The 13162-nt window shown below is 29.2% G+C and overlaps 5 protein-coding genes across 5 annotated transcripts; 4 read left to right on the plus strand and 1 right to left on the minus strand.

Annotated features, from left to right (window-relative positions):
- Window positions 1-72: 72 nt before the first annotated feature.
- On the plus strand, window positions 73-2167 carry BX663DRAFT_504711 (major facilitator superfamily domain-containing protein). Its single transcript, XM_051526962.1, has 7 exons — window positions 73-314; window positions 411-543; window positions 612-613; window positions 686-900; window positions 1005-1416; window positions 1495-1588; window positions 1653-2167. Exons 1-7 carry the CDS (start codon window positions 155-157, stop codon window positions 2053-2055), a joined length of 1419 nt encoding a protein of 472 aa, XP_051384324.1. The 5' UTR covers window positions 73-154; the 3' UTR covers window positions 2056-2167.
- Window positions 2168-3479: 1312 nt separating this feature from the next.
- Window positions 3480-4879, plus strand: BX663DRAFT_560028 (Zinc/iron permease). Its single transcript, XM_051531878.1, has 4 exons — window positions 3480-3607; window positions 3685-4272; window positions 4351-4649; window positions 4707-4879. Exons 1-4 carry the CDS (start codon window positions 3508-3510, stop codon window positions 4815-4817), a joined length of 1098 nt encoding a protein of 365 aa, XP_051384325.1. The 5' UTR covers window positions 3480-3507; the 3' UTR covers window positions 4818-4879.
- Window positions 4880-5372: 493 nt separating this feature from the next.
- Window positions 5373-5946, minus strand: BX663DRAFT_432254 (uncharacterized protein; the record flags this gene model as incomplete). The annotated part of the gene is made up of 2 exons (XM_051522915.1): window positions 5373-5740; window positions 5823-5946. The coding sequence occupies 2 exons, from the start codon at window positions 5944-5946 to the stop codon at window positions 5373-5375; spliced, it is 492 nt and encodes a 163-aa protein (XP_051384326.1).
- Window positions 5947-6749: 803 nt separating this feature from the next.
- BX663DRAFT_504729 (amidase signature domain-containing protein) lies at window positions 6750-8951 on the plus strand. The gene is made up of 8 exons (XM_051526963.1): window positions 6750-7050; window positions 7121-7219; window positions 7289-7385; window positions 7457-7585; window positions 7652-7827; window positions 7885-8220; window positions 8291-8405; window positions 8485-8951. Exons 2-8 carry the CDS (start codon window positions 7210-7212, stop codon window positions 8840-8842), a joined length of 1221 nt encoding a protein of 406 aa, XP_051384327.1. The 5' UTR covers window positions 6750-7050; window positions 7121-7209; the 3' UTR covers window positions 8843-8951.
- Window positions 8952-8969: 18 nt separating this feature from the next.
- Window positions 8970-12865, plus strand: BX663DRAFT_504733 (uncharacterized protein). The gene is made up of 10 exons (XM_051526964.1): window positions 8970-9253; window positions 9338-9480; window positions 9567-9652; window positions 9708-9782; window positions 9846-10175; window positions 10314-11415; window positions 11554-11745; window positions 11806-12021; window positions 12094-12199; window positions 12255-12865. Exons 1-10 carry the CDS (start codon window positions 9120-9122, stop codon window positions 12706-12708), a joined length of 2838 nt encoding a protein of 945 aa, XP_051384328.1. The 5' UTR covers window positions 8970-9119; the 3' UTR covers window positions 12709-12865.
- Window positions 12866-13162: the final 297 nt, after the last annotated feature.

The following is a 13162-nucleotide window of genomic DNA, read 5'->3' on the forward strand; positions in this document are numbered from 1 at the left end:
TATTTTATTGGATTATTAATTATTATTTTTTTTTTCTATATCAGCTGTATGTGTAACAGATTGCAGTAATAATTTCAAATCAAACACACATCTGTTTTAATTTTATATTTTATTTCCTTCAAAGTAATTTTTTTTTCTTCGAATCCTTAAGGGAATGATGAATGTTCAAAAAAGTGCAAAAAACAAGGAAAACAAGCCTTCAATAATAAAAACTAATAATAAGAACCAAGTTAATAGTAAAATTCAACAGAATCAAATGATAGAGACTCAATCAAATCACTCTCATGCATCTTCTGCAGACATAACTATAACAGGTTTAAATATATATAAATATATATGTATATGTATATCATTCATATTTAAAATATGCCTCCTCTTTTTTTAACATGATATATATTTGTAAAGAATAGAGGGAGACATTGAGCGTGATTTATCTTTAAATAATGAAGATAATGAAGAAGAGTTTGATGGTGGATATGGTTGGCTTGTGGTTTTAGGTGCATTTTGCGTTCAAGTGACAAGTTTCGGTATTGTCACAAGCTGGTATATGAATATTGAATATCATAAACAATATAATGTATTCAATCCTTTTTTTTTCCTACTATTTATAGGGGTAAATAGACATTATTATTAAAATACCATCTTATATATATATACATATATAAATACAGAGTTTAAAATGTAGGTGTAATGCAAGATTATTATTATCAGAACATATTCTCGGGTAATTCAAAAGCACTCGTTGAACTTAGCTTTGTTGGTACATTGGCGTTAATTTTTATCAATGGTATGAGTCCTTTCATTCATGTATGTATCGCTAGATATGGTCTTCGGCAGATAAAAATTGTAGGCACTCTTTGTATTACTATTGCATTAGAAATGGCTAGCTTTACTCATAAGGTATTGATCTTTAGTAATTACTATACACGCAAAATTTGCTTTTATATATATACATATATATATATATATCTTTTATTATACATACATACATACAAACTACATAGATTTGGCATTTGTATTTATCACAAGGAATTTTATTTGGATTAGGTGCTTCATGCTTGTATGTAACTATAATGGCTGTTACCCCTCAATGGTTTACAAAAAACAGAGGCATTGCTTTAGGTATAGTAGCTGGCGGATCTGGTATAGGTGGACTCGTTATGCCATTGATCATAACACCCATTAATAGAAATTTGGGACCTAGTTGGACTTATCGAATATTAGGTCTCATCTGCCTAGTGTGTGATGCGATTGCATGCATATTAGTAAAAGAAAGAGTTGCTAAACCTCAAGAAAAAAAGAAACTTTCGAAAATAGTTCATTTTGATGTACTTAAAGATATAAACTTTCTTATTTATTGTATTGGATCAGATATTGCTTTATTTGGCTATTTTATACCATTCTTTTTTGTTCCTGGTAAGAAAAAAAAAAGGAACATTGCAAATAATAAAAATTCATAAAATGTATGCATGTATGTTTCCTTTTTTTTTTTAGCTTACGCAACACATCTAGGGATGCCTGATTCTCAGGGCTCATCACTTGTTGCTGTTATGTCTGCAATGAATTTCATAGGTCGTTTAGTAGCAGGGTAAATATAACAATAGCATGTTTAACTCCAAATAATAATAATAATAATTTATGTTTATTTACAGATATCTTGCTGATCGCATCGGAAAATTAAATTCAAATATTATTTTTACATTAATTTCAGCCATCAGTTGTTTACTGATTTGGACTTTTGCATACACATATGAGACTCTGATGGGTTTTAGTATTGTGTTTGGTTTCTTTTGTGGATCTTATTTTGCATTATTGTCTCCTATTTCTGCAAGTATTCTTGGTATGGAAAGGTTCCCTTCAGGGCTGTCATTATTACTCTTATCCAATTCGATTCCTGTGTTTGGCTCAACTATAGCAAGCTCTATTGAATCAGCTGTCCAATCTTCCTCATTCTTCACTTACAAGATGTTTGCTGGGATTACTTACCTAATAGGTGCAATCATTCTTATTGTTTTAAAGTTTAGACTAAACAAAAAATTTTTGGCTATAATTTAACCCTTACAAAAAAAAACTTATACATTAACACAGTGTTTAAAATACTATTTAATAGATTGCTTTCAATTTTCTTACAAAAGTATTTTAAAGAAATATAATATTTAAACATTTAAACACTTCTTATATTAAAAAAAAAAACAATTGAATGATAAAACTTCTTCTTGATTAAAGATGCTTAACATATTTAATTGCACCTCTATTGATCAATCTTGTTGATATAAACAGTTCACTATTCTTTTAAAAATATATGATGCCGTATAGAGATGAAGCTGTTCATTTTGAACTTTATTTACTAAATATATAACTCAGTTATTTGAATTCCCTTTTTCTAAGAGGATAAGAACTATAACTAAGCAGAGATTTATTTATTTATTTATTTTTTTTAAAAAAAATGCCCTCTGTTCTCCAGACACTATGCTGACCTCCTCTCATTATAAGAACATAATGAATGAAATATTGGGATCAGGAGGAAGACAAAAAAAAAGATTTGCATGATAGCCTTTATCTACCCTACTTGTATTCAACTTAAAGATCATTATTGTTAATATTAGCATAGTCTAAAGTGTAGTAGATAAAAGATGAAAAATGTGTTATAATTATGTATTATGTATCAATCACAAACATGTTATGTTAAGATATTCTTAATGAAATAATAGTACGATCAATGACTTGATTATAGAAATCAATATAAAGGATATACAATAACTAGGATTGAATAATAAGTGTCTTGGTATATCTAGAACATATATTATTTTATATTTTTTTTTTGGTCAAATATACTCAAAAATGGGGTATATCCTTTTCCTTTTATTATTCTTCGTAGTTAGTTATGTTTACAAAGAAGCTAATATTATAAGAGTTACAACTCTATTATACATAAAATATATATTACGACTGAGCTTATCATTATTTGACTTGAATTAAGCAGTAAATAATACCGAGTCGTTTACACTTACTTTCATCAAATATAGATTTGTTTATAAAGCATATTATAATGAATTTTTTTTTCTTAAACCCAACTGATACAACTGAACATACTAGATTTCAGTACTTGGATATATGCACATATTGATTATAAATAAAAAGGAGAGAGAAGGAAGGAGTATTCGTCTTCAACTATATTTTAATGCTTTCAAAAACAAAAAAGAAAGAAAAGGAGCATGCTATTAAAACAAAAAGAAAAGAACGAGAATTCTATTATATCAATTTTACATAGCATATAATGTTTAATTCTTCTGTTCATAGTCAATAAAATGTAATCTATTTCTTTATAAGTCTACTATTACAAGATCAAAATAGGGGGGACAATTTATGAATGGAATTCCAAAAATTTCTCCATTAAAACACTGTCACAGAAAATTTCAAACTTAATTTGTTCATGCTGCAAAACCTTAATTACAGAGTAAAATTTATTTTATTTGTATTTTTTTTTTTTCTTGCTTCTTGTATCAAATGAATTTTATAACAAAGATATCATCATTAGCCATTCATGATAATACATTAAATGGCTGGTTTGGTGTTTTGTTATCATCTTCAGCATGCATCATTGGAGGTAATAAGATATTGAATCAAATTATGATATGAGATAGCCTTAATTAATTCCTTTCTTTTCTTTTCTTTTTTTTATAGCTTCAATTGTTTTTATAGATAAATTTTTTCATACAAAAGTATTAGATAGTCGTTCCTTTATGGCAGCGTCTATGTCACTGGCATCTGGTGTTTTATTATTCTCATCTTTATCTGTATTATTCCCTCAAGCACAAAAAAATCTAAATAATTCTACAGTATTATATGTATGCTATTTTGGTGGAGCTATTTTTACTCTTTTGTTAACTAGACTTATTCATTATTTAATGCCTGATGCTATTCATGCTTGTGGAGAAGCAACGCAAGAATGCCACCATAATGAAGAACATCATCATAGACATTCAATAAGAGAGGAAAGACGTAAATTAAATAATCGGCCTTGTGATGTTGAATATGGTACAATTCGTTCAAGTGAATCTCATTTCCGATTTCATCATGATGATCTAACCCATCATAATCAACTTCATCAAACAGAAGAAGTAACTGATAATGATACTATTAGTGAATGTTCAAGTGCAAATCATCATAATCATCATGAATCAGTTGAACAAACAGTTGAAAATGATCCTAAACATTATTATAGTATTGGCATTCAAACTGCTATTGCCATTTGTGTACACAAGTTTCCAGGTAAACAGGTTAAAAAAGAAAAAAAAATACATCTATATACTGAAGAATTGTTCAATATTGATTTTTAATTGATTTTAGAGGGACTCATCATGTTTGTTTCCAGTCAAGCATCCACTTCACTCGGTATCAGTGTTGCTATTGCTATGTCAATTCATAATTTAACAGAAGGATTTATGATCGCTTTACCCTTGTATTACGCCACACAATCTCGTGTAACTGCGTTCAATTATGCGGCTATAATGGGAGGACTTTCTCAGCCATTAGGTGCACTTATTGGGTTAGGGCTTATTAAGAATATAACGAAAAAGAGTGAAAATTGGTTGTTTGGTATTGTATTTGGATGTGTCAGTGGAATGATGTCCCTTATTACTATTCAGGTAATAATCTTATTTTAGTATTTTGTATGAATAGGTGGCTTATTCATTTCATATTAGAGTATGTTACCGCAAGCTATTAGGGCAGACAATAAGCAGCATTTTGTACTTTTATTTTTCTTTTTAGGTGTATTCTTAGTTGGACTTACATCTATCTTAGAAGACCTTTAAAATTACTATTTTTTTTCTTTTTTTTTTTTTCTTTTTTTCTTTTTTATTTAGTTACATAAATATAGATTATAATCTATATTTTTGATGTTTCGCCTTTATTATTAGTGATCATCCACTTCTGACACCAATGGACAGTAGCGTCTATCATATATGGGCACCATTCATGTCCAACATCAGGAACAAGATCATATCTCCAATCATCACCTTCTTTTCCAATATGAATTTGACGTAAAGAGCCAACTAAAGACTTATTGAAAGCAGCTTTTACTAACGTATCCTTTTCAGCATTCATAATTAAAATATGCTTAGTTTTTAATTTTTGATCTAATTCGGCCAAATGCCCTGATATCATTTTACAAAATGAATCAGGAAGATATGTTTCAGCAGGTTGCAATCTTGTTTCGTTTAGTCGAGCTTTCATTAATGTAATAAAGTCAGCAGTTCCAACAATAGGGATAGCAACTGTAATGCGAGGATCTATGTATAATGGAAAAGAAGAGAAAATTGTAAATTTCTCTCTCTCTCTCTCTCTTTATCTTTTTTTTTCTTTTTCCTTTATTGATAAGCTATATAAATACCATTGGCTGCTGTTAAGAATGTTGCATGGCCACCCATTGAGAAACCCATTACTCCCCAAATCTCTACCCATTGTTGGGAACCACCAAATAAATAGTATTCTACTACATCAATTAATTCACTCACAGTATGTGAAGTAGAATGAATCATACTCCACATATCTAATGCATGAGTTGGATTTTTATATTTACCCTCTACCCAACCATAGTTTGCAGGCTTATAAATAAGCCGACTTCCATGGTTAGGTGAGTCAAATGTAATAACGAGAATGTACCGATTTCCTTTTTGATAATGTTCATTTAATTGGCATATAGCTTGAGAAACCGATTCCATCTTGAATTGATTTTCTATATGTATACATATATATATATATATTATAGAATAACTATTATGATAATATTAACTATTTTATATCTTTCTTTATTTTACGTAATCGACCATGAAGCGCAAACATGACAGTAACAGGTGCTCCTCTATAAAATTTATTATATTCTTCTAAACCATATACTGTTAATTGAAGCCCAATGACATGAATGACTTGTTTTGAAATCATAATAATAACAATAATAATAATAATAATAATGTTAATAAAAGAGTGATGGGGAAAACTCTACTACTTCACAAAATTATTTTGGATAATAACCAATAAGGAATAGTATTGTACAAGGAATTTCTACTATAAAAGTAATACTGTAATTTACATAATGTTCAACAAAACTATCCTTTTCTACCATAATTAAACATCATTAACAGGAGCTTTACGTCCTATCCTATAAAACGCGGAGAACACTATATTTCAATTTGTATCTGCAAGCTCCATTTAATTCTCGCAAAAAAAAATATGAGAGGATACAGAGAAATGTCTATCAAACACTATATTATGTAATCAAACATACTAGAGTTAGACTGTTTTAGGGAAAACAAAAAAAAAATCTATATAGTGAAGTATTAATATTTGTGTTATCATATTTTAAACAGATTTACAACTTGGCAAGAATATGAAAAGCAGTATCCTGAGTTGACATACAAACACTGTCAATCTCTGCCATAAAATAAAAGGAGACACTTGCACAAAATTTTCGATACAAGTAAACAAAGGAAATAGACAATGCATGTTTTGTAGACTCAAACACATATTATTGATAAAAAAAAACTTATATTGCATCTAGGATTAGTGCACCAATAACTATATAGAATTTGTTGCCCTTTATACCTTTCTTCCCTTCATAATCAAGAAGATTAAAAATGTATATGCATATACATGTATTTTTTTCCGCTTTGACTGTTGTAACAATAACAATTTAAATCTCCATTCAAAAAAAAAAAAAAAAAATAATAAATTAGCCCTTCCAGGTTCTTTGGCAGGGTTTGTTAACTTGAGTTATGTTAACGAGGTCTATTATAAGAACAGCCCAAATATCAAAACATGTAAGCATGTTGTAAATAAATAAAATAAACTACATATAAGACTCCCTCCTTTTTTTTTTCTCTTTTCATTTACCCATCTGGTAGAGTCGTTATTCTTCAACGATTGCTTTAAGGGAATCATTACAAAAAATAGATCGCTACAATTCTGAAATTAACGCATTTACTTCAGTTAATAGCAGAGCTCTATTAGAACAAAAAGCAGAAGAGTCAGATAAAAGACATTTAAATGGTATATAAAAAGAAGAAGAAGAAAAAAAACAAGACATGTATTTTTTCTTATAATAAATATTACATAATAGGAACACCTTTAAGTTCAATTGATGGAACAGCTATTGCGATAAAAGATAATATTTGTACTCGATTTTTACCTACTACATGTGCTTCGAATATGTTGAGAGGTATAATGATACTATCTTGATTCTCAAAATGAATAAGATAATTTTCTAATACAAATTTATATTTTTTAGATTTCAATTCGCCTTATGATGCTACTGTAGTCGAGTTATTAAACAGAGCTGGTGCATTAATTATTGGAAAGACAAATATGGATGAATTTGGTATGGGGTATTGTGAATAATGATTTAAAAAATATGTATATAATATATTAAAACTAAATAGATTCTGTCCATGTTTAGCTCTCTAAATATACATAGTGCATTTGGTCCTGTTATCAATCCATTAAGTTACAAGGAAGATGATAAAAGATCTGCAGGCGGTAGTTCAGGTGGAAGTGCAGCCAGTGTTGCAATGGGCATGTGTTTAGCGTAAGTAATTTACAAATAGAAATAGAATTAGCCTGTTGGCTCTAACTGCTTTGAGGAAAAAAAAAGTGCATTAGGATCAGATACAGGTGGATCAGTTAGAATGCCTGCTTCTTATTGTGGTTTAGTTGGATTTAAACCTAGTTATGGTCGTTGCTCTAGACATGGTTTAATTGCTTATGCTAACTCATTAGATACTATTGGGATTTTAAGTCGAACTGTAGAGGACTGTTCAAATGTATATGGTAAATCCAATTATATATATGTATCAATATATGTATATTAATATATATTTTTTGTAGATATCATTTCGAAATATGATGTTCGTGATCCTACTTGTATGCCTGTTGACTTGCGAAATAAAATAGAAGAGAATGAAATTGAACTTTTATCTAGATTTCAAAATAGTGGAAATTTAAAGGGATTAACGATTGGAATTCCTCAAGAATTCTATGTTGATTCATTGTCAAATGAAGTAATTGAAGTATGGCGTAAAGGAATTCAACATTTACAAAAATTAGGTGCAAAGATAGTTTCAATATCGATACCTCATATTTCTTTATGTTTACCTGCTTATTATACAATTGCACTTGCAGAAGCAAGCTCAAATTTAGCAAGATATGATGGGATACGTTATGGTATATATACATATATTTATATATATATTATCTTATTTATTTATATCTCATTTAATTATAATTTGCAAAGGTCATAGAAGTCCTGATAATGTAGACCATCTATTATATGAAGATACACGTACAGAAGGATTTGGTGAAGAAGTTCAGAGACGTATTTTACTTGGAACTCATGTATTAACAGCAGGGTAAGGTTATATATGTACATTTAGATAGATAAATAGATATACATGTATAGTGTGTAAACTTAAATTTTCGTACCTTTAGAACATATGAAGCATTATTTTTGCCAGCACAAAAAATTAGAAGATTAATTCAGAAAGAATTTAATCAAGTATTTAAACAACCTAATTTATTATATACTGATGAGTTAAATCAAACTTCAGCAGTAGATATGCTATTAGTGCCAAGTGCAACATCACCTGCACCCAAGTTATCAAAATATAATTCAGTCGAATATATAGATGATGTGATGACATTACCTGCTAATCTAGCCGGTCTACCAGCCATTACTGTACCATTTGAGACTCAGTTAAAGTATCCTATTGGATTACAACTAATAGGTCAATATGGTTATGATCAGTTCGTTTTACGAATTGCAAAAGAACTGGTTATGAAAATATAACACGTTTTCAATTCCCACAACAAGCAATTTGTAATAATCAAGCCTCTTTTTTTTTTAATTTTTTTTTAATATTTATTTTTAAATAAAAACGAATGTGGCTAAAACCAAGTTTTTTTTTTTTTTTTTTTTTTTTTTTTATTACTCCTGCTTAAAATACATTTTCATTTTATTCTCTTCTTCTTCTTCTTTCCCTTTCTTCTTCTTGCCTTCTTTTCCTCCTCTTGTTATTTCACATACACATCTATTTCAATTTAAAGCTTAAATAGAGGGAAAATCAATGGATTCATATTATGACAACACAGAAGTTTTAGTTGGAGAAGAATGTGAAGATCCTCATTGCCATGGCTGTCAAAAGCCCATTGAAGATGGGTCTGTAGTTCAATTTGGTGATGGTATTTGGCATTTCGAGTGGTACTACAAAATAACGATAAAATACTATTTACATTTTTATATGTATCTAATTGCTTACAAATATTTTTGTTTTTTTTTCTAAAGTTTCCGTTGTGCCAAGTGTCACAAACTAGTTGAATGTTATAGTAATTTATTACTATTAAGAGACGGTAATCCTATCTGTGAAGATTGCTCATATAGTTGCCATGCTTGTAAAAAAACAATTAAAGATGAAGCTATAATGACAGGTAATTTATAGTATGTTTTTTTGTTTGTTTGTTTGTTAAGGGAGGAACAAGAAAAGATAGATGTTAAGGTAAATGTATAAATATAGGTGATGAGGCTTATCATGCAGAATGTTTTCGATGTGTTCAATGTAATAAAAAAATTAATGACTTGGTATTTACACAAACAAGCAAGGTAAGTAAATAATTTAGTTATATGTTATGATAAAAGACTTCATGATCTATTGTAGGGAATTTATTGTACAAAATGTCATGAAACAAGGAAACAACTTCGAATGAAAAAGAGGGATGAGCGAAATAATAATGTAATATTTTACAACGGTAGCTTTAAATAGATTGAATTTAACTAATTGACATTATATCTACAGAGTAGACATTATTATGATAGTAAAAATACAACATCTTTAAGTAGACCGCCTCTTGAATTGAGAACTTCTTCAACCACCTCCATTGTAAATGCCTATACAGAAGAACATTCACCTTTATTAGAATCCAATGATATCAATGAATTAAATAATATGCTAATGGGTCAAAGAAATAGTGAAGAGACACCTCGAAGTTCTATTGATAACAGTCTTACTCGAGTAGTCGATATGGATCAGTTAGATGATACACCTCAAGTGCATGCATTAAAGCATCAACTAATTGAGACAAAGAATCGTTTACGGGAAGTAGAAGGCAAATTTAATAAAATCAAAGTAAGTTTTATGAATATGTTTCATATATTTGTATATATATATATATATATTCAAAGGAAGTTATTCATCGTATCCTTTCTCTCTCTTTCTCTCTCTTTCTCTCTCTTTCTCTCTCTCTCTTTTTTTTTCCTTATGTAGACAATAAGTAGAAAGGCATTAGATGAATTCAATATGGTAAAGGAGGGGTATGCGCATGAGGTGCAAGCACGAAGAGAGGCCGAAAATCAAATTATTCGTCTGAAGAGTGAGCTATTGTTTTACCAACAAGCTAACATTTTTAATGGGCATGATTTTATTCATTATAGTAAGGAAGAAATTGAAGCTCTCAATCAAACACGTGCAGATTTGGAACAGATATGTTATGATTTGAGATCAGAACGAGACAATCTTATTCGTGAATTAGAAACTCATTCTAAAAACATCGAAAAATTATTAGCTAGTCAAAAGCCTCAAGATTTGCATTGGGAAAGAATTCAACATGCTTACCAACAGCAACTGAATTCTATGCAGAAGGATATGACTCTGGCAAAAGAAAGTTATGCCCGATTAGTAAAAGGACGTGAAGAGATCATTTCGGATATGATCTTATTGAATACTAAAAATGCTGAACTCACTCAACTTAATAATGATTTATCACGTCGTGTGATAGAGAGAGAACAAGAAGCTAAGGCAGTTTTTGCTGGTACAAGTTTTTTAACAATAGACGATAATTCTGAAGAGCAAGATGATACATTAAAACAATTAAAATCTACCCAGTATAATAATAAAAGTAACGGTACCAGTAATAATAAACATCGACGCAACCTTTCTACGGGGTCTATTGGTATTGCACATCCTACAACTGTCTTACCAAATATAAATAATAAATCGAATCAAATCAGTGAACCCGCTTCCTCTTTTTCAGCAACTGCAAAGTTAGCACAGCTCGATAGTTTTAGTGGCTCTGCAGCTCCTAGGTTGTTTAAATTTAGAAGAAATAAAAGTGCCTCTAGTAGAAATAAGACAACGAATAAACAAGTCGAAGAAAATAATAAATCGATCCTATCTATATCTTACGACACAAAATCTCTAGAGCTGGCCTCAGAGTCTTTTCCCGTAAAAAAGGATTCAGAAAACCCTACTGTTAATAGAACAACAGGAGGAAGCAAGCATCATTTTATTCAAACCAAATTTCTAAGACCTATCAAATGTGAATCTTGTGGTGAAAAAATGTGGCGTGTTAATGAATTAAAATGTTCAGGTACAACTTGAATTAAAATCCAGTAATAGTAATGATTTTTTTTTTCTTTTTTACATAACAAATATTTATATATTTACGTGTATATAAAAATGTATACATATATACACACACACACATATATATATATATATATATTAGAATGTAGTATGGTTTGTCATGCTAAATGCGCATATAGTGTACCACAAGTATGTTTTAGAAAAAATAATTCAGATGCAAATAACGAAACTACTAGACTTATGTTTGGTAATGACCTAATTAAACAAATTCAAGCCGAAAAGGGGAAAATACCATTAATTGTAGAAAAATGTGTTGAATCTGTTGAGAAAAGAGGTATGATAAGAGAGATTTATATAAATAAATATCTGAAATATTATTTTTTTCTTTCTTTAGGTATGGATTATGAAGGTATTTATCGGAAGTCTGGTGGTGTAGGTCAAATGAGACAAATACAACAAGCTTTTGAAAAGGGTGAAGTACTTAATTTAGCGGATGAAGAGAAATGGAATGATATTTGTGCAATTACAAGTGTTCTTAAACAATATTTTAGAGAATTACCTAACCCATTATTTACTTATGAATTACATTCTAAATTTATGGATGCTATGAGTAAAATATACATTTATACATTCATATAATATAAATATATTCATTTTTTTTTTGCTTTGTATATATGTTTAGTGATTACGGACAGTAAAGAGCAGCTACAAACAATGACTCAATTGATTCAAATGTTACCTATTGAAAACTTTAATACTTTAAAGTACTTGATGGAGCATTTAAATAGGTAAATAGATTTAGCTATCTTAATCAAATATGTATTCATTTGTTTACTTTTATAGAGTTCAGAGTCAAAGCAAAGATAATTTAATGACATCCAAAAATTTAGCTGTCATATTTGGCCCTACACTTCTTCGACATCAAGATGAAAATCGGGATTTATTAGAAATGAATTATAAGATTGGAGCAATAGAATTTATATTAAATCATATGGAAACGATCTTTGTCATTGAAACAATAGGAGGAAATAGTAGCAATATTTCTGAACATCGTCGGGCTCAACTACCACCATTTCAAAAAAGAAATGAAGATTTAAATACCCTTTTCAATAGTTATCAAATTTCTAGTAATAGAAAAGAAGATATTAATAATAGTAATAATAATAGTAATAATAATAATAATGGCAGCAATAATTATAATAATATCACTTCCTTACAACAGCAACCCTGTAATAATAATTCTACACTATTAACTACACCAGCTGTTCCACCTCGACAAAATGCTGGTTATATATAATATATATTTGTTGTATATGTATATGCATTTTAAACGTTATAACATTCTCTTATATTCACATACACGTACTGATCAATAAAATTAATCACAGTTTACACATACATTTTTATATTCAATGAATTTCCTTTGACCTAGTTTACCAATAAAGTTATCTAATTAAATCACATCTATTCATGACCTTCCCTTTCTTTTTTTTTTTTTTTTTTTTGCAATCAACATTATTAAAATACTATTCGTATTATGTAATCTATTCGCTTTCTACTAGGATGATCTTAGCATAGTTTGAGTATGATATCATATCTAATATCTTTACATCATCGATCGATTAAATGACTAGAACTTATTCAGTTCTGTATGTATATTGAGTATTCCACAGTAAGCCAAGTCCCTCTGTAATGTCACGCTTCATATATTTACGTAATTCATATTACATTTAACCTCTGCTTTGATATGT

Source organism: Cokeromyces recurvatus (assembly GCF_025118155.1).
Source record: "Cokeromyces recurvatus strain NRRL 2243 chromosome Unknown BX663scaffold_8, whole genome shotgun sequence".
Classification (NCBI taxonomy): domain Eukaryota; kingdom Fungi; phylum Mucoromycota; class Mucoromycetes; order Mucorales; family Mucoraceae; genus Cokeromyces; species Cokeromyces recurvatus.

Coding starts and splice junctions, on each gene's coding strand:
- BX663DRAFT_504711 (XM_051526962.1), top strand. CDS start 155: ATGATGAATGTTCAAAAAAGTGCAAAAAACAAGGAAAACAAGCCTTCA. Junction 315..410: donor TGCAGACATAACTATAACAG/GTTTAAATATAT, acceptor TGTAAAGAATAG/AGGGAGACATTGAGCGTGAT. Junction 1,589..1,652: donor ATAGGTCGTTTAGTAGCAGG/GTAAATATAACA, acceptor GTTTATTTACAG/ATATCTTGCTGATCGCATCG.
- BX663DRAFT_560028 (XM_051531878.1), top strand. CDS start 3,508: ATGAATTTTATAACAAAGATATCATCATTAGCCATTCATGATAATACA. Junction 4,273..4,350: donor TTGTGTACACAAGTTTCCAG/GTAAACAGGTTA, acceptor AATTGATTTTAG/AGGGACTCATCATGTTTGTT. Junction 4,650..4,706: donor TGTCCCTTATTACTATTCAG/GTAATAATCTTA, acceptor ATTTCATATTAG/AGTATGTTACCGCAAGCTAT.
- BX663DRAFT_504729 (XM_051526963.1), top strand. Junction 7,828..7,884: donor GGACTGTTCAAATGTATATG/GTAAATCCAATT, acceptor TATTTTTTGTAG/ATATCATTTCGAAATATGAT. Junction 8,406..8,484: donor ACTCATGTATTAACAGCAGG/GTAAGGTTATAT, acceptor TCGTACCTTTAG/AACATATGAAGCATTATTTT.
- BX663DRAFT_504733 (XM_051526964.1), top strand. CDS start 9,120: ATGGATTCATATTATGACAACACAGAAGTTTTAGTTGGAGAAGAATGT. Junction 9,254..9,337: donor GGTATTTGGCATTTCGAGTG/GTACTACAAAAT, acceptor TTTTTTCTAAAG/TTTCCGTTGTGCCAAGTGTC. Junction 9,481..9,566: donor AGATGAAGCTATAATGACAG/GTAATTTATAGT, acceptor GTATAAATATAG/GTGATGAGGCTTATCATGCA.